Genomic DNA, 19415 nt, shown 5'->3' with positions numbered 1-19415 from the left:
CGCTCAGTCGGGTTGCGACAACGTGGAAGGAAGCGTCGGAGTGGAGCGAAAACAGTACAAGGGCGTTCGTTAGCTCTGGGATTGGCGACAGCACACACAGACTTTCAAGGTCCTGGCAAACGATGGCTTGTACGAGGGGAACTGAAAATGTGGTAGCATCAGGGCTAAGCGAACAGAAAGCTGCGGGCGCCATCGCATCCCGTTTACGTATAACGACTTGCACCACGTCCTCTGATGGCGACGCATGCTGCTGTGCGGGTTGATCTTCACACGTCAACGTTGTGGCACTATTGTGAAGTCTGGCGAATGGCTGCAAGGCGCGTCGGCTTTTGGCCTGCTCGAATTGTCGGCCCTCTTTAATGATTACGTCAACTGTAGAGCAGCTCTTGCACATGATCAGCAATGCCCTTGAGCACGTGATCGGGATCGGCTTTACGAGGAAGTGCCAGCACGTCCTGGATGTAGGAGACATAGTTCTGCGTGGGGGATTGGGCACGGGAGGCCAGCTCCTGCTTAACGGCAATTTTACGGCCGGCTGGTCTGCCAAACAACTCTGTCAATTTCTCTTTACGTTGGTCCCAGCTGGTTAGCTCCTCTTCATGGTTTTCGTACCACACCTTTGCCGTGCCTCTTAGGTACAACAACAGGTTAGTTAGCATAAGCGCAGGGTCCCATCTGTTAATTATACTGACGCGTTCGCACATGGCCACCCACCCTTCAACGTCAGCGCCACCGGTCCCGCAGGAAGTTCCAGGATCCTTGGGTTGCACAACGACAACCGAAGATGACAGCGACGTAGCTGGCGACAGTGACGTTGGAGGCGGCAACGACGTTGATCCCGCGTGCTCACCATCATTCATGGTGCGGACGGCGATGCGCGACGTCCACATCGGAGCTCCGTTTCCAGCCGTGGTACCCCACACCTCTCACCAATATGTTGCGGGGATCTTGCGATAATATAAAAACTATATTTACAATATATATACAGGATGAGTCAGAATAGTTAATATGGCTGACCACCAACAACACGCAGCAGCCTGCGTCTCCAATCTTCTTCTTTCTCTCTCTTCTCTCATCCTTCCGTAAGACTATTGCTGGCGTGGCACTCTTCCGGCCTGCCCTAGGGAGCGCGTCCTTTTGCCGCACCTCCTGTCTCAAGATTGCCCAGTTGCTTTCTGCCCTTCCTGGTGTGGTGGAGGTGCGGGCGGACAAGCTCCTGGACATCGTAGCCGTGTATGCGCATTATTCCGGGTGCATGCAAAACCTGCTTGTTACGACGGAGCAGCCAGAAAGTGCAGTTCTCGCTCCCCTCTTCGCCCTTCGACCGTTCCCAGTGCACGAGCTTTGCACACTGGGTCGACAGGAACGTTTCCGTTAGGCGTAGCAGGGGCAAAGTGATATTTCGCGTGGCGGCGAAAGCCTTACTGATGCCGATATTCGCCTGTACTAGATGCCGTTTGTTGCGAAGCCGTTTCGACCACACTCACTTCAGTGCGTACACTGCGGATGCTATGGTCACACTGCTATGGCCTGTGCTTTCCCGCAAAGGATCCTGCGCTGCGGCGGGCAACATTGCGCAAACTCCTGGGAGCAGCGATAGCCTCGATGTTTTCGCTGCGGCGGACCTCAACCCGCAAACGCAACGCGTTGTGCGCGCGGTCAGGTGGAAATATTGGAGGACACTAAAGCTTCGCCTTCAAGAGTGGAACGCGATAGCGTTATCGCACGCCGTCCGCGCCGCCCGCTCATTCGCTCGGCATGCTCTTGAGTCAAACAAAGACGAAACGTGCGCCTGAGCAAGCGGAACGAACCAAAGAGCTCGGTGTGTCGGAGGGAGAAACTATCTGCGCGAACCAAACGTCGTGATCGGCACTGACAGCCGGGCCGCGACGCGCCATGAAGGCGGACGAGATCGTGGGGCTGACGCCTCGATGGGATCGTCCTCTATCTCGCTTGGGAGCACCACACAGACGCATGACTCTTCGCCAGCAGTACGGCACACGTTGCAGGGGATGCTGTCCCATCAGACGTGCTACGGCGCAGCGATCACGCCAGAGGCGTCCCGCCTCAGACGCTGCACCTAGGAATCGCACTGTGAGCTGAAAGAGGCGGCGCGTTACGCGGGCTAGTGGCGATCCGTATATTCGCGCTCATTGATCCGATCCGATCCGATCCACGCCGTACATTGCGAGGAGGGGGTCTTCTGTGTTTGCCGCATGCGGGCTCATCGTGCGCGCCAAGCGCAGGAGAAATGTAGCGGAAACGTACTTCGCTACGCGTTTCACTGCGACTTCTGCAATTTACATGCTCGTAGTTACGATATGCACCGCAGTATAACTTTCTACGGCACGTTTCTAAGGCAACACCGCATTCACTAGAGGCACTTTTGTCCCGCTTTGAAGCATCGAACTCGTGGCTCAATGGTAGCGTCTCCTCTCCCACTCCGGAGACCGTGGTTGGATTCCCACCGAGCCCATCTTTGAAATCGTTTATATTTCTGAATTGCCTTCCGCTATTGTTACTCACGGCCAAGGCCGCCGACGCCGACGACACCTGCGTTTCCGCGAGACGAGTTCCTTAACGCTATCGCGTTAAAAGCGGGTGTCTGCAGGCCCTGGTCATCTACTTTGACGAGCCCATAGTTCGGCTTGCGCCTTCTGAGACTAAGGCTATCAGTTGCGCTGTTCTGCATTCCTACCCTACCCAAGCGTGACGGATAGCCATTGTCACTTGCGGGTCATCGGCTTGAGGATCCGAATTTTTCATCAAGCAATAAATAACCATAGGATCACTGGATCTGCTGCCGCCCCATCTCGCAACGTGAGCTATCCGAGAATCAGAAGAAATAGGAAGGCTTACATCAAGCTGTCTTATGCCTCAGTGTCTGCGGCGTAAACCAAGGATGCCTCTACTCCGGCACGTAGACCTACTGCCTGTCCTCAGAATCGGACAGCAGTCTAGACCGTGCCTTCCATTCTGGCAGCGACGACTCCACATGCTGCCGTGAACAATTCGCCGGCAGATGCGGCAGTTCTAACGCCATCCCTTCAGGGAGAGATTCATAGCTTGAAGCTGCTCCTGCATTATGCAACTGCCCTCCTACCGGAGGACAACGCCCTACGTGTCTCCTACTTTGCGACAGGTGGTCCAGCCAAACAGAGTGGTCACCATGGCTGTCCACCGGGGGAACTGCCGCCGCCAGCTGAAGGCGATGCAGCGCACTCGTTGCGGCGGCAGCAATCTGGCAACTTGGAGCTTTTCCTGCGGGGCGATTACGATCTACTTTCCCTGCAGGAAGTTATTGTGCCGGCTGAGGCGGTTTGACTCCCCAGCTATATCGGGTACTCCAGTGTCAAGATGTGCTCCTTGGTCTCCTGCTCTGTAACCCTCTGCCTGGAAGCCGGCCATCCACAAGCTTCCCCACGCTCAGCGGTCTACGTGCGCTGCTCTATTTGTCATGCCGAGATCCCTGTTGCTGACGTGATAGCGGAGCAATGGTGTGCTGTGCGATGACTGTGCGGCTTGAATCTACGGACACTACTTCGGCGAGCAGTCATATGCACCCCTGGAGCCATTGGCACGCTCGCTGCCTGTTGCGACTGTCTGTCCATCTGAGACAAGAACACGTGCTCTACGAAGACTGCAATACACGTCATGCAGCCTGCGGTAACCGCAGCTACAACACCCGTGGCAACAGTGTGGTAGATGGTACACTTCAGGCCGACCATGTCACCATAAACACCGAAGAAGATAATTGTGCAGGAGTACCAGCAGCTTCAGCTTAAGAACTGTCGTCTACCTAGGCATTACAGCAGAATGCTGTTGGCACATTTTGGCCATGGCTCCTGACATCTGGGGGTCCGAGCACCTTCCAATCCTGCTTGCGCCCTCTTCCGCCCAATCCTACATGTCAAAGTCCTGTACATTGATCCACGGGGATACCTTCCAGCAGGTCTTCGCCAACAATTCCAGCGGAGAATTTCTGCGGGCTGTCCGAGACAGTAGAGCAGCGGCCACTATGTGGGCGACTATACAGCCGTCACATCCTCTACCAGCCCTGCCGCTGCTTAGTCTGTGGGCCGCACGACGCCAAGCAGAGCGCCGCGCACTCCAGACCAACCGCCCTGAGCGCTGGACTGCCTTCTGGCGGATAGACGCCGCCATTCAACGTGATGCCTACCTGAGGCGTCGACAGAGTTGGCAGAGTGTCTGCTCAACCATCCCAGGTGCTAGTCACAGTTCCAAGGAGCGGTAACTTCTACGCTCGCTCCTGCAAGGTCCGACGATGCATCAACCAATTCAGTTCGTCGTGATCACCTTGATGACTGGCTAGATGAACCTGGCAGAACGACTATAGGACCACTTCAGATACCTGTCTTGGCGACTCTTGTTCCACCGGTGGACCGGGGCAGTCTCGAAACCAGAGCTTCCTGCTCCCTGCTGAGCCACCACCATCCTGGACAAAGGAGCAGATTGCAGTCCTCTCTGCCAAGGTGACCACCTCCCAAAGGCCCGTCTCCCTCACCTCAGCAGCCTGCAAGGTATTGGAGTCTGTAGTATTGGTGCGCCTCGAGTGGATCTCGCGAGCTCTCGGCTTCCCCCGGGAATAGCAGACTGCGTTCCGTCGTGACACTGCACTGCTGACTCCATCGCGGACGTCGTATAATCCTTGCGGGATGTCAGACGTTCTGGCGAAGTGACACCATGGTGCTTCTTGATGTGGAAAGCACTTTTCATGACTTGCCCTACACGGTCATTGCGAGCTCTCTACATATCTTTGCGTTACTGGAAGTCCCCGACGTTTCGTCACGGCCTTTCTCACAAGGATGGAGAAGGCTGTGAGCTCCCAACGGGCAGTTGTTCCCGGAGTGCCATAGAGATCTGTCCTGAGTCCCTTCCTTTTCAGCTTGTCCTTGCGATCTCGCCCTTCCGCCGTCCCAGCAGACTTCAGGAATCGCGTTTCATCTCCGTGTATGTCGATTATGCAGCTCTGTGGACGCAGGGTACCACTAGAAGCTCTCCAGCCAGTCGATTCGGTTCTGCCGGCAGCGAATCCTGGAGGAAGTTGTTTCTGTTTTCTACTTCTATACAGAGGGCGTATCCGTATCGCTAACGAAGACGAAGGTAATCCTCGTCTACCCCAGCGTGGTCATACGCCTCCGAGCAATCGAGCAGTCCGGCTGGTTCTTGGTGGCAGCCACATATGATGGAAACGGGCAGTCATCTGCTTGGGCCTGCAGTTAGACCACCTATTCTGATTGAGTGCCAGTGGGCCAGGCGTTCTTCACCAAATGCTAAAAGTGCAAAAAGCGGTTCGCCATCTCCCGTTCCGCTGCACAGCATGCACGCAACACTAGGGTATCCATCTGTACGCAGCAATCGCTATGTCCAGGCTTGTTTAGCGCTCCGCTCGTGGTCCCACCACGCGCTATCGTTCACCGCCTGCAGCTCCAGCACCGGAAAGCCATCCGGATAATTCTTTGCTCCCCAAGGACCTCGCGCATCGCTGCCATGCTGCCATCCTAGCCGAGGCAAACACTTGGTAGCTGTCCCTGTTGCTGCTACAGTGTAGCCTCCAGTACATTCTTAGGCTACATCGTGCCCCCATTGGCACGGTTTTGCTCTCAAGGTTGCGATGCCGACGTCTCTCACGCATGGACAGTTGTTGAGAATTGTACGAGGACGTTGTCGGCCGTCATCCTACGCTAGCTATCCGGCTACCTCCTCGGCACCATCAGCCACTGTAGGTTTCTACTATTCTGGAGGCCCTCTCGAAAAGGTTGTTCCCATCCAGTGCCTTGTACAAGGCTTCGATGATTCTGATGAAGGACCAGCTCGACGAACATCTACACAGCCGGCTTCGCCCTTGCAGACTCCGGTCCATGCAGCCTCCTGCGTAATACCTTCTCTTCGGCGCTCGGGAGTGTGCCGGCTGCCTTTCGCGGCAAGCTCCACTGCTGCTGAGGCTGCAGGCTTCCTACTGGCTGCAAACCTGCTAGTACAGGACCCCCCAGATTCTCCGGTTTTGATCACCTTCGACTCACAAACGGCGCTCCGGGCTCTTTATCAACCGAACACCGCCGACCTTGGCATTGCCCTCCTGGCGGAAAAGCTTCGCACCCTTATTTCCGGTGCCTTGAAAGTGTCGCTAGAGTGGGTGCCCTCTCACGTCGGCGTCCAAAACAACGAAGAGGCTGACACGCTGGAAAAGGCAGCACACCATGCCACTGTTCCAGTCGGCCCCGCTGTAGCTACTTTCGATTATGCAAGGTACACGTTGCAGCGGTACCTTACGGCGCTCCACACTGATTGGCGAGCCGCCAGCAGTCGCCCTTCCCGTCCACTTGCTGTTCGCGGCCTCGCAAGGCAGGAGCGGTCTCTCCTGCTGCGCCTACGGATCGGCCCCTCCTGAACGGCATCCTGGAGGTAAAGGAAATGCCTTACTCCATCCCCGGCTTGCTACAAGCGCGGTGAGGGCGAAACCATTGACTACCTACTTCGTTTCTGCCGCACATTCCCTAAAGAGAGGGCGTACACTCTACGTGTCATTCCAGGGCCTAAGGCTCCCTGCGGTCTCGGCATCGCAGCGGCTGTTTCCCAGCCGGCCCCACGGTTCCGCCTCCAGGCACCTTGTCACGTTTCTGGAGGAAACGGGGCTGGCGTGCAAATTGGGAATGCGCCGCCTGGCTAACGCTGACAGCCAAGGGCTGTGTAATCGCCTGGACCTTCCCTTTTCTTTCTTCTTCGTAGCCCCCTCCCCTTCCCAAATGCGCTGAGTCACGCTCTCTAAAGGCACTGAGCACGTGCTGGTGGGCTAGTTGGTTATACATGATTACTACGAAGGCGCAAAATAAATCAACTACCTGGCGCCTACGTGGTTGTCTCGTGTCTCCAACCTTCGTCTGTTCCTTTACTTGGCGCCTTCTTTGTAAACTCTCTAAAGGGCTGCCGAAAATAGCGCCCCTTCCTCTTCACAACGACATTCTCTCTCTAATACGCGTGTCACCGCGAGGGAAAAAGCGCCGGAAGAGGAAGGCGCCTAGTGGCGAAGAAAAAAATAGCCATGCTCTCTGTGATATACCAGGCATCACGCCGTCGAGATCAATGTAACATCCACGACTGCGTTCGCGCCATTTCCGTTTGTGTTTCGACGCCACGGTGCTCGCTGTGCATGTTCGTGGCGTCCATATTAAAACATTCTTTGCGCAATGCAGAAAATGGGAATAGCACCTATACGCTTGCGCGTATCCGGTGTTCACGAAGTCAAATGTCAATGTAAGGTTTTTGTACTCCCGGTACAAGAAAATCATACGGTTCAGACATATTCCCCTAGTGCAAGTGCGGGGGTTTAGCCCAGTCGTCAAGGTATCCGTCTTCTGGGCGTCGCGTCGTGAATTTGAAACTCACTACTTCCAACCTCTGTCCTTTGGAATTTACTTCGTTTTACACCTTCCTTTCATCATATCGACTCACGTTACGTGAGAAACGGGCGGACAGGTTGTCTCGTTGGGTAGGCGAAGAAATGCTTACGAATTCAAAATCGGAGCAGACAGCCTACCCTCTTCGCGAAGTAGGAGAAGCGTGTGAAGGAAGTCACGTTGTATTTTTTACTGTAGCAACCACGCTTTCAGGGCACAATGGCGGTTTTATGTTTTTTCTGTATGCTCATGCGTGCGCTGCCCCGTAGGTCTCGTACCGTAGTAAAGGAGGGGTCTCTGCAGGATTGCGTTTGCCTCCGTGTTTTTTTCGGCTGTGTTGTCGCCGGATGGGACTGCAAAATGTAAAAAGCTTGAAAACAGCGTGCATACAACGCCGTAGACCACGCACTACGCTACGGACGAAGGACGATTTGGGAATCGATTTGCAATCTTCGGGGGATTCATGCTAAAGTGCCGTCACAGACTGATACTGGTGTTCGTCAGAATACGCACGACAAACGCCTTGCAAATCAGTGACAACTGGATAATGTTCCTGCTTTCGACAGCTGTCGATGCACTTGTGGCACGTAAAACAGCCCGCTGAATAGGCGGTAAATAAGCGGCTGCTGTGAGTAATTAAGGGACGAACCTTTCTTACCTGGATATCAGTGTTTTCGTGGGACACAGGGAAGTGATGGTTAGCGGATGCCGTGCAAGAGTGAACAAGGTCGCACGAAGGCCCGGTCAACGCGCTAGGCGCACGCATATGCGCCTACAGTTCGGTAACGTGCGGAGCTTACCCCAGAACTCTGTTTCCATTGAAGCTTCACTTACCGTGAAAACAATACACCTCAAGCTGCTGTCACTGGGTTTAAACGCCTAACGATGTTCTCTGCTGGCCTCTTCAGCAGCACGCTGCCACTCGTCACCTCTCCGTGGTGCGGGCCGCCAAAAACACATTCAATAAAGCAAAACATTTCCAATAACGTCACTACTAGCATGCGTGTTTGTTCTCATAAAAGGCAAGAGGGCTAGTCAAACCTCGCGATGTGCGTAAAGTCTTCTGCCGCGCATCCCCTGTGCATTCTCGCAGCGAAATGAGAGTGCACATATTTATCTTCAGAGAAGCTGGCAGAAGTAGCGGGGGCGAAGGGGGGGAGGCCTCACAGTCAAACATGCGGAGTTGTCTATGAACTCCATTCAACGCTAGAGGCCGGTACTACGGCGGCATAAGTTAGGCAATGGTATCATGATTGGATCTGTTGGTCGGATCACTACGGCGCGCATATCCGCGCAGTGCGGCGTGGTTGTGCGCCGAAAGCGAAAAATGTAAACAAGAGAGCAGAATCTGCGCCGACAAGAAGGCGGAGTAGCGCCAGCTTCCGGCGTCACTGAGTTTCACAAACAATGACATCAGGGGTTTTCCGCATTTTTTCCTTCCTCTATGGTAATCCCGCAAGTTCGCTTTACTCCGCCATTTTGTTGGGGTAGTTTCTCTCCTCTTATTTACATTTTTCGCATTTGCCATGGATCTGCTTCAGGCTCCCCGGACGTGCGCGCCACGTGGCGATTCCATCAATGAATCCAATCACGATGAACCATGGTCATGTCGGCAGAGCATTGTGCTTTAGCGTTGGAAGAAGTTGACAGCGAACTTCGCAATTAAGACCATGTGGCCGGTCCCTGCCGCTATTGGTGCATTTTGTGAAAATGAATCTGCGCACTCTCCCTAGCTGCGCTACGAGAATACGCAGACGATGACCGGCAGCACACTTTACGCACGTACATCATGATCCATCGACCTATGGCTAGCCCATCAGTAGTTTAGGTTAACAAGCACGCGTGTGAGTCGTGCCTTGAGGCATTGTTTCGGATTATTGAACAAGTTCCAGGTGGTCTTACAACGCAGCGATATAACGAGCTACAGCGCTCGCCGACGAGAGAACGCGGTTAGATGCATGACTGCGTCTTGAGGCGCATTCTTCTCACGGTAAGTGAAGCTTCACGAAACAAAAAAGACGCAGTTTCGCTCAAAAGGCGAAGCATCGATTACGATAGCAAATTAGTAGACAGCTGTACGAAATAAGGATACTAGTCTATAAACTCGTTCTCCTAAAATCTTGGAAACATTATCTCATTAACTGAATTAACAAGCGTGGTGTCAGCGCGCACAAGCAAACATGAACACATTCCATTAGATGAGTGCGGACACTCCTTGTTAAAGCGCTGTTCCGAGGAAGCGCGGCAGCAGCAGCGAGCGAAGTGACTTTCGTGTGGTTTATCGCTTCAACGCAAGAGCGGCGAGAAAACAGCGTGCACAAAGGTGTGAGCCGTCTGCAGATCACCTTCAAGACACGACGCACGCGACCGCGCGAGAAGAACAACTTTATTGAATCATAAATCTGAGTGGTGCCGTTCAAAGTGCGCACTTGTTGGCAGAGCGAAAGCCGCGTTGTCTCCCCGTTTTCCTCCATATATCGTGCGGGAGGGAGCCCCAATCCTCAGTTCTCCTTGCGCCCGGCCGCGAAATGCGCAGTTGTTGCCGGACCACCGCGCCGCCCCCCCCGCTCCCTTCCACCTCCCCACAGCCGTTCACGCGACAGAAGACAGTGCGTTTTATCATCATCAGCCTGGTTACGCCCACTGCAGGGAAAAGACCTCTCCTCTACTTCTCCAACTACCCCGGTCATGTACTAATCGTGGCCATGTTGTCCCTGCAAACTTAATCTCTTCCGCCCTCCTAACTTTCTGCCGCCCCCTGTTACGCTTCCCTTCCCTTGGAATCCAGTCCGTAACACTTAATGACCATCGTTTATCTTCCCTCATCATTACATGTCCTGCCCAACCCCATTTCTTTTTCTTGATTTCGACTAAGATGTCACTAACTCGCGTTTGTTTCCTCACCCAATCTGCTCTTTTCTTATCCCTTAACATTACACCCATCATTATTCTTTACGTAGCTCGTTGCGTCGTCCTCAATTTAAGTAGAACCCTTTTCGTAAGCCTCCAGGTTTCTGACCTGTACGTGACTACTGGTAAGATACAGCTCTTATACACTTTTCTCTGGAGGGACAATGGCAACCTGCTGTTCATGATCTGAGGATGCCTGCCAAACGCACCCCAGCCCATTCTTATTCTTCTGATTATTTCAGTCCCATGATCCGGATCCGCGGTCACTACCGGCCCTAAGTAGATGTATTCCCTTACCACTTCCAGTGCCTCGCTACCTATTGTAAATTGCTGTTCTCTGCCGAGACTGTTAAACATTACTTTAGTTTTCTGCAGATTAATTTTTAGACCCCCTCTTCTGCTTTGCCTCTCCAGGTCAGTGAGCATGCATTGGAATTGGTCTCCTGAGTTACTAAGCAAGGCAATATCATCAGCGAATCGCAAGTTACTAAGGTATTCTCCATTAACTTGTATCCCCAATTCTTCCCAATCCAGGGCTCTGAATACCTCCTGTAAACACGCTGTGAATAGCATGTTTACAGGAGGTACTCAGAGCAGACAGTGCGTTTGCGCTCCGCTTTCTTCCTTTGCGCGCTCCAGATTTAGCCGAGATCATCGGCTTCCTTCGCGTGGTTTGACTCCTACATACAGCATATGGCGCGTGGCGACAGCGTCATCGCTCTTGGACTTAATGTGCAGAATCAGGGCTACGGCGACGGCAAAAATTCGCCTGGAGTGTCCATATAATTGCTATCCTGATAAAATCTGTTGTAGCTCACGCGCAGTGGCCAAGCGTATATACACGTACTACATGCCGAAGACAGCAAGAATGCTCCCAGATCGTCCTTCGACAGTAGTGCGGTACGTGGTGTACAGCGTTGTATACGCGCTCGTTTCACGCTCTTTGCTTTTTCAAATGTCACCTGGCCAGAACAACAGCCGGTAAACCACGGTCTAGCTAACACGGCGGCACAAGACACGGGGACTAGCCCAAACTTAGATATAGGGCGACTTTAGCACTGTACGAGATCTACGGAGAAGCACACACATGAGTCTAAGCCATCGTAACAAAAACGCCATTGTGGCCCGCAAGATGGCCGCTACAAGAGAAAATACCACGTGACCTTCTCCACACTACTCTTCTAGTGCGGAGACTTGGTAGGGCCTCTCCTCAGTTCCGTCCTCCGTGAGTCTCGCGCACCCTTGGTTGTTTCTTTCGAGGGATCTAGCGAGCTCTGTCGACGCGGCAGGCAAGCAACATGAACGACCCGGCATTTCGGCAGCAGGAGCTTTCAGGTCGTTCAATACGCCGAACGCTCCAGTGTGAACGTGCACAGAAAGCGAGTGCACTCAGAGTTAACGGCAGCAAAATTGGCATGTTAATTTTTAAAAAAAATTGTTAGAGGCGGGGGGCCGCAGTGCAACGATGTCTCGACTGATAACTCTTAGCTATGATTACAAGTTGTTGCACAGCAGAATGGTGAGTGCTAGGTATCGCATACATTCCTATATTGTGACTATGTGAGGGCCGTACTAGTTACTGTCAATTGAAGCTTATTTTCTTCATTAGTTTATGCATACTGGGTGCGTGAACAAATAAAAGTGAAGTCAGTTTTCAAGTCCCTCTGTCGGTGTCATTCAAACCCACCCCAATCGTTCACGTTCTTAATAGATGTGACTGCCGTCATTAAAAGCCTAGTTATGTTGCCCTTAGGACACAAAGTCTTTATATGTTTCAAAGCGCACTTGCACGTAAGGTGAAATAAGCTCCAACATCAAACAAGCTAAATAACTGTTCGCGTAGCAGCTGAAGTGGTGAACCCTATATGAATTTAAAGATTTGCCCCAAGCAGCTTATAATCACGATACCGCTTGCACTTCAAAGTTTGACGTCATACTTGATTCTGTGTTATCTCGTTGACAAAAGCTAACCAGCAAACTGAACCCTCCCAGCAAACCGATGGCTACCGGTGTGACAGGCCGACATTTTCTGAACATGTAGGCTTCTATGAAAGTTTCCCTACCAATTTACAGATACCTTGATTTATATACATTGAGCAGCACGCTCCAAAAACCGAGTGCAGTTTCCAAACGTCAGTATGATGCGACAATGAACACTTGTGAAATTTCAGGAAGAGTCATATTAACCTCCCACATAAATGTAAACGAATAAATTATGAAATCTAAATTGTTGACACTCACACTTATGAAAAACAGGATTTTTTTCTCTCAATGTCGCATATCTCGTGCTAGGCATTATGATGGTTGCAGAAATCACTCGATCAGAAGAGGTTCGAAAAACAGTTTCCTCTGTGCTCACACCTCAGCTTCATTCTACACTGACCTCGTTTGCCTGCGACTAACAAATCGAGCACTCGGTTGCTCCTCGCTCGAATACAGTCATTTTCCCATTGGCTGCGTTGCGTGATAACTTTGTCTGCGCTTTGGCAGCACTCACTTGTGTGACGTAAGTACGAAGGTAGTCTGCGTGCGTTTCTTGATCTCCGCGATGGCTCTGAAGATCTTGTTTCTGGACACGACATCCACCCCCGCGTATGGCTCGTCCAGAAACACGAACGGCTGCAGTCCCAGCAGAGCGGCACCGATGGACAACTTTCGGCGGTTTCCTCCGCTGGGGAATGGCGAAAAAAATTAAGTTAAATTATGAGGTTTTACGTTCGAGAACCACTTTCTGATTATAAGGCACGCCGTAGTGGGGGGCTACGGAAATTTGTACCACCTGGGGTTCTTGAACGTGCACCTAAAGCTAAGTACAGGGGTGTTTTCGCATTTCACCTCTAGCGAAATTGCGGCCGCCGTGGCCGGGATTCGATCCCGCGACCACGTGCATTAGCAACCCAACACCATAGACACTAAGCAACCACAACGGGTTGGGAATGGAGAGAAATCGCATTGTTACATTTGGAATGTTGCCGATTGCAAGACGGCCATTAAGTAGAGCGGCACCAACCACTATGCATTACTGAAGAAGTGTAGAGGTGATGGTGGGGGCTCCTTTAATGGGCACCGGGTTAACTCGCTTATGTACAGAGGGGGCGATGTGCTCACCTACCTCAGAATCAGTGTGCGTGTTCCTAGCCAAGCTGGGTATCGCTAAAATGTTTATTGTTTATTCTGAGCTAACGAGCGAGTTTTCCTACTTCTGCTTAACAATTTCGATTAAGTCAATAAGGATGCCTTGACATTCGACAGATTACAGATTTTTTTTTGTCAACTTCAGCGACGGAACTAATTATTCGGGCAATGTCACTGTGTTTGCATCCGCTTGAAACGATTTACAATACTGCCGTATTGTACTGAACCTTGTGGCTAAAGGCGGGATCCGCGCCCCAAATAACAGGTGAGCCACTGCGCCGTCTTTATGCCTCTTCAACTGCCTCCTTGTAACTTACATGGGTTATGATTTGAGCTAGTTGGTTTTTCATTTTACATTGTGTGGTACAGCGTGAATTAGGGACAAAGGAAGGAAGAAAGCGCATGTCCTCGCTTTTCTTGTGCCCCTTGGCCCTGATTCGCGCTGTACGACACAATCTAAAATGTCTCCTCGTATCGCGATGCTGCCCCTATTTATCAGTGTTCTGGCAGAACCACCATGAGTTCCCAAACTTTTTGTGATGTTTCTAATTTACAGGCTCCCCAATCGGCCCAAAGTTTATTTGAACGCGGCACCGCCTCCATCAAATATTTTAAACAAGCTTTTATGGCTAATAACAAACAGGGTACAGAATGTGAAGACGAAGGAAGGCGTCCACACAAACACAAGCGCTGTGTGCACCTTACTTGCCTTCGTCTTCCCGCGAGAGCGTTAAGGGGCTCGTGCCCGACAAAAGGCGCTGTCGTCGGCGTTGGTGTCGGTGGCGTTGGCCGTGAGGGAAAAATCCCGGAGAGCAATCCATAAATAAAAACAACTTGCAAGATGGGCTGGGTGCGAATAGAACCAGGGTCTTCAAAGTGTGAGATGGAAACGCTACCACCCAGCCATGAGTTCGTTGGTTCAAAGCGGGACAAAAGCGCTTCTAGTTAATGCGGTGTTGCCTTAAAAACGTGCGGTAGAATGTTATACTGCGGCGTATATCGGTATGAGCACGTAAATTACAGGAGTCGCAGTTAAACGCGTAGCGAAGTACGTTTCCGCTACATTTCTTCTGCGCATGCCGCACACGCAGAGCCCTCTTGCGGCAAACACAGAAGGCCCCCTCCTCGCGATGTACGGCGCTGCGCCGACAGGTGGCGCGCCACTCGCCCGTTTCTCGTCTTCGTCTCGTTTCAGCATATTGGGGCCGTGCGGGGACCGGTGCGAGGCGCGTCGCGGCCCGGCTGTCCGTGCCGATCACGACGTTTGACTAGCGTAGATCATTTCTCCCTCCGAGACACCGAGTTCTTTGGTTCGTTCCGCTTGCTCAGGCACACGTTTCACTGCCGTGCCGAATGCTGCGTTGCTCGGCGCTCACCGCGTGATTGGTGGGTGCAAAGTCCGATTCGGGGCGCCACGTAAGTGATCGCTGCACCGTAGCGCATTGTCTTACACCCTTTGGCGGGCCGACGGGGACGCTGTCGCGTTCCACTCTTGAAGGCGAAGCCTAAGCGTCCTCGAATTTTTTCAGTGCATTGTTTGTTATTAGTCGCGAAACGACACAAGCTTGCCTGGTTTTCTAATCCGCACGCTTACGCTTTATTTTTACACGCAAGCATAACTGGCCAGCTCTTCAAATCGACGGTGTTTTTCTGAGACAACTAAGGAAACGAATGGTGAAAGTACTAGGAAGTCAAGAAAATCGCGCGCCTTGGTAGTACAAAGGAGCGCGCTAAGCTCGCGGTAAAGTACCGCCGCCTAGAGAAACGCGCAGGTAACGTTCAGCGAAGTACAGATGGAGAAACGAGGTCAAGTGGAAGGTAGGCGATGCGCGCTGGGTAGACCTCCTCTGGCAGTTCTACTGGTTTTCTTTGCGATGCATACGTGGTGGGTTTGTCTCGTGGTAACGTCGTCCTCGCGCGCCGTGCACTGTGTGTTTGAGTGAAAGCGTGCGATGGTGAGGCGAAGGTGGCGGCTCAATCTCGCGTGCGCCCGGGGAGGAAGTGCGCCGTATTCCGTCGCGAGCATTGCGCCGTGACACCGGGTTGAAGGGACCGGGGCGTTGTACTTCGGCCATGCGCGGTCGCTGGCGCTTTATGTTGAAAACCATCTGCTTTGGAAGCACATGTCTACGGCCCGTAGCTTTGCGTGTGCGGTGTTCTCACCGATGAGTTTGCGTTTAAGCGATAGAAGCACGAAGGTCACTTCGCTCGCTGCTGCTGCCGCGATTCCACAATGCCAGCGTTTTGACGGCCGGTGTCCGCGGTGAATGTTTACAGCGGGGGCGTTCTACTGCGGCGGCTGATGCGTCTGGCACGGCTGCGCCAGTCCTGTATTGAACACGATTTGTGATGCTGACAGTATAGGCGTCAAGGCGCACCAGTGACCGATAGCGTCGTGTGCGCCACAGGACCCATACGCTTGGGCGTCACCCGCGTTCGCGAAGTGAAACATCACTTCTGGCGATAAGGCAGAACACAACCACTGTCTCGCACTTGGTTTTTAAAATAGAAAATATTTACTGCTCTTTCACGAATTTTGCTATCCGATCGTTCATAATAATAGGACGCAACAAATTGTCAATGTCAGTGCCAATAGTCCGAACTATTGAAGAAATCAAATGTGCCCTACTTGTCAATAGTCAATAGTCGCTATTCTAAATAACACTATTTTTCGAGTAGTTTTCGATTTCAAAACGCCAACTTCCTACAACAAAAGGGAATATTGGCGCAGAAATACGATATAATTTATTCACACGGGCATGCTACGTGCCTAAAAAGTGCCAAGTTATGTCTTTCGCGATCTGCGAAAATTGTCTTCTACGCGAACAAACTGTCATTTTATCCTAGTGTTCTACCCGCGTATTAAATAAAGCTTCGTAACAGAAACACGCTAATCTAGCGAATACTAGGACGTGAGTATCGTTCTATATTTATTGGACGAACCGTCTTCTACTATCACAAAACAGTTCGACCAGTATTCGATTCCACTCGTCTCGGCCCCATTCGATGCACATTCAATTCGTTCTTTGAAGATTAGTACTCGCACACGCCTGATTGTAAGAATGCTAGCTACATAAATTAAATCGGCGCGCGCGAACCTGTACACGCCGCACTCCTTCGAGGCATGCTCGTCGAGGTCAACGACCGATATGATGCTGTTCACCATGGGCTTCAATTCGCATTCAGGGATGCCTCGTAGTCGGCCGACCAGGTACAGGTACTCGTACGCGTTCAGCCTGTCCAGTAGGCCTCCGAGCTGGAAGCAGTAGCTGACCTGCGACTGCCACTGCGTGGCAAGGAGACAAGGAAAATTAGATTTATTTCCTCCTCAACGCCATACAAATTAGATGGGTGAGTAGACAAAAAAAGAATACAAAGCATTTTAAACAGACCAAAATACGTCGTAAACGAGTTCTAATCTGACACCTGATGTGTAAGCGTCCCCAAGACAGCGAAGTTGTGTAGACAGCTCCTACGTGACGCCACGAGTACAACTTACCATACTGTGCTGTTCCTGCAGCATGGCGGCTGGAATGATGTCAGTTTATTATATACACTCCCAATATTAATTTGGGGAGGGGGGGAGGTATTCTGTAAGAGTGCACCTAGTGGACTGTCCATTTAGGCCGCTGCTGATTGGACGCAGCTGTACGAGAGAGGAGGAGACGAGCGGCCCTAGGCAATCAGCAGCGGTCCAAGTGGACAGTCCACTAGGTGGACTCTTATAGAATACCCCCGCCCCTTGCTTCAATGTCACAGAGACGCTCTCAGAATGCTGGCGTCTGTGCCAGATACACGGCCGAATCGGCAGAACGACCGCAGTAGACGCTAACAGACGCAGCTTCCCACCGTGCTGGTGGGAACAACATGGCGGCTAGGATGACGTCAGCGCAAACCATGGAGGTCTGGTGCTCATAGGACGTAAAAGATTTGTTTTCTCACTCACGGTCTCGCTAGATCCAATCACGCCATGATCGCGCTTGATCGCAGCAGCATGCGTTCGAGCGCGGTCATGGCGTGCTGATCTCCGTGACGGCTCACACGAAGAATACGTTGCAGGAACACAGGTAACAAAGGTGACAACGTGGCGAATACTCGGAGTCATCATAAATCACGACATCAATGCAAACTCTAGCTTTAGAGAATATAAAACAATTGCCGAAATTTCACGTACCTAATACGACGCATCATTAGCAAAAAAGAACGGACGTAGACAAGGGAAAGAATCACAACACGTGACTGCGCTCGTGTTATAGTTAGGCTCTCTACACCACCCCGTTCCTAATGCTAGCATAAACGCAAATTAGAAAACTCTAATCTTCACTCAACATCCTTCACAAGGCCGTTCTAGGTCTACCAACAAGCACCTCAAATCAGCGTCTTCAACACACGGACGGGCCCCTTTCACACTCTCGCCGAACTAACAAAACAATACCGAGACAGACAAGTAGCGCGCTTGTCTTCTAAGGAACAAGGATGCAGCATCCTGATTCCAGTAGGGATAGCCTTCGTCCGTCCAGCTGACACAAGTTAATCAAAGCCCTCAGCCACAACGCAACATTGCATTTCCACACATACCGACCAATATGGCGCCACACCTACATGTCTGGTTGACGTCAAGCACAAACAAAACTTCATCACAGAGACCAGAAATGTATCACGATATAGACGGACACCACACGCTCTAAAATGGGGTCGTGCGCATATTCAATAAATTATTACGATCAAGAAGTTGGTCGGTGCCCTTGGCACGTGCGAGTGTCAGCCTGACTGGGACCTGCCTCTACCTTACATTACCTTTGCATACAACTCTTCCCGTCTCGAAACTGCTGGCTTTTCCCCGTTTTACCTCTTGTATGGCCGCGAACCGACGCTACCACTGGGCACAGTGCTTCCGTCCGCCACAGCTTCAACTAGCGATTATGCCCGTGATGCAATCGCCCACGCTGACCACGCTCGCCAACTTGCGCGCGCTCGTCTACAAGTGTCTCAAGACAAGCAGAAACAACGCTACGACCTCCGTCACCGTGATGTCCATTTTGTGCCCGGCGCCCTCGTGTTGCTTTGGTCACCATCGCGTAAAGTGGGCCTTTGTGAAAAACTGCTTTCCTGTTACACATGCCCATATCGCGTGATACGCAAAGTGACCTAATGCCACGTATGAAATCGTTCTAGCCACGCCCACTACGTCCTCCGCTGTGACAACCAGTGACATTGTCCCCGTTGCCCGACTCAAGCCCTACAACTCTCCATGCACCTTGGATATTTAACAGCACCGTGACGGTGCTTTTGCCGCCGGGTGGTAATATCAGGCTATCATTGAGCGATGCTCAAGATACAAGCCGCCGCGAGGACGACGAAGAAGTTGGTCGGTAACCTTGGCACGAGCGAGTGTCAGCCTGGCTGCCAGGCTCCATTGTAAATAGCATGTAAATAGCATCTTTCGTCTGTGTCTTTCCACACGTAACAATATAAACCCTGGCAGACAGCACCGATCGCCCGAACAGCTGGGGCGCTTCCAACAGTCCCAACGCAGCGACTCTAAAAATTCAGGCGATATGTCATACAAGAAGCTTCTCTACTCACTAAGCTCCAGTCTAACACCAACATATATACCGGCTCCAGCCTAGTCATTTCCAACATGCAATGCCGACTACTGGAAACCCACATACATACCATTCTAATAGAGTCCTGCAACCGCAAGCAGAACATTACAATGACACTGAGCTGGGTACCTGGTCATGCTGGGATCGAGATAAATGAGTTGCTTCACCAACGTGCCCGCGAAGTTAACCACAGTGCGCCCACGGTTCCCTGGCCAATACAACGACAGCGGAAGACTCCACCATGTCCAAAGAGCAAATATCTGAACATCACAAGAACGTCAGCGAAAACTGCGTTATTTTATCCCAACCATACCCTTCACTGAACACGGAACAAGCACATCTCCTT

At 51.9% G+C, this 19415-nt stretch overlaps 1 protein-coding gene across 1 annotated transcript in view; it reads right to left on the bottom strand.

Annotated features, from left to right (window-relative positions):
- Positions 1 to 17150, bottom strand: part of LOC142560768 (phospholipid-transporting ATPase ABCA3-like) — a 41044-nt gene extending 23894 nt beyond the window's left edge. Inside the window, exons 1-3 of the mRNA XM_075673097.1 lie at positions 16963 to 17150; positions 16562 to 16749; positions 12826 to 12999 (exon numbers count right to left, since the gene is read on the bottom strand). Coding sequence (XP_075529212.1) covers positions 12826 to 12999; positions 16562 to 16749; positions 16963 to 16986 — 386 coding nt within the window. The 5' untranslated portion in view covers positions 16987 to 17150. The remainder of the gene's footprint in view (positions 1 to 12825; positions 13000 to 16561; positions 16750 to 16962) is intronic.
- Positions 17151 to 19415: the final 2265 nt, after the last annotated feature.

The sequence above is a fragment of the Dermacentor variabilis genome, chromosome 10, assembly GCF_050947875.1.
Source record: "Dermacentor variabilis isolate Ectoservices chromosome 10, ASM5094787v1, whole genome shotgun sequence".
NCBI classification, from domain to species: domain Eukaryota; kingdom Metazoa; phylum Arthropoda; class Arachnida; order Ixodida; family Ixodidae; genus Dermacentor; species Dermacentor variabilis.
This window is presented reverse-complemented; position numbering and strand designations above follow the sequence as displayed.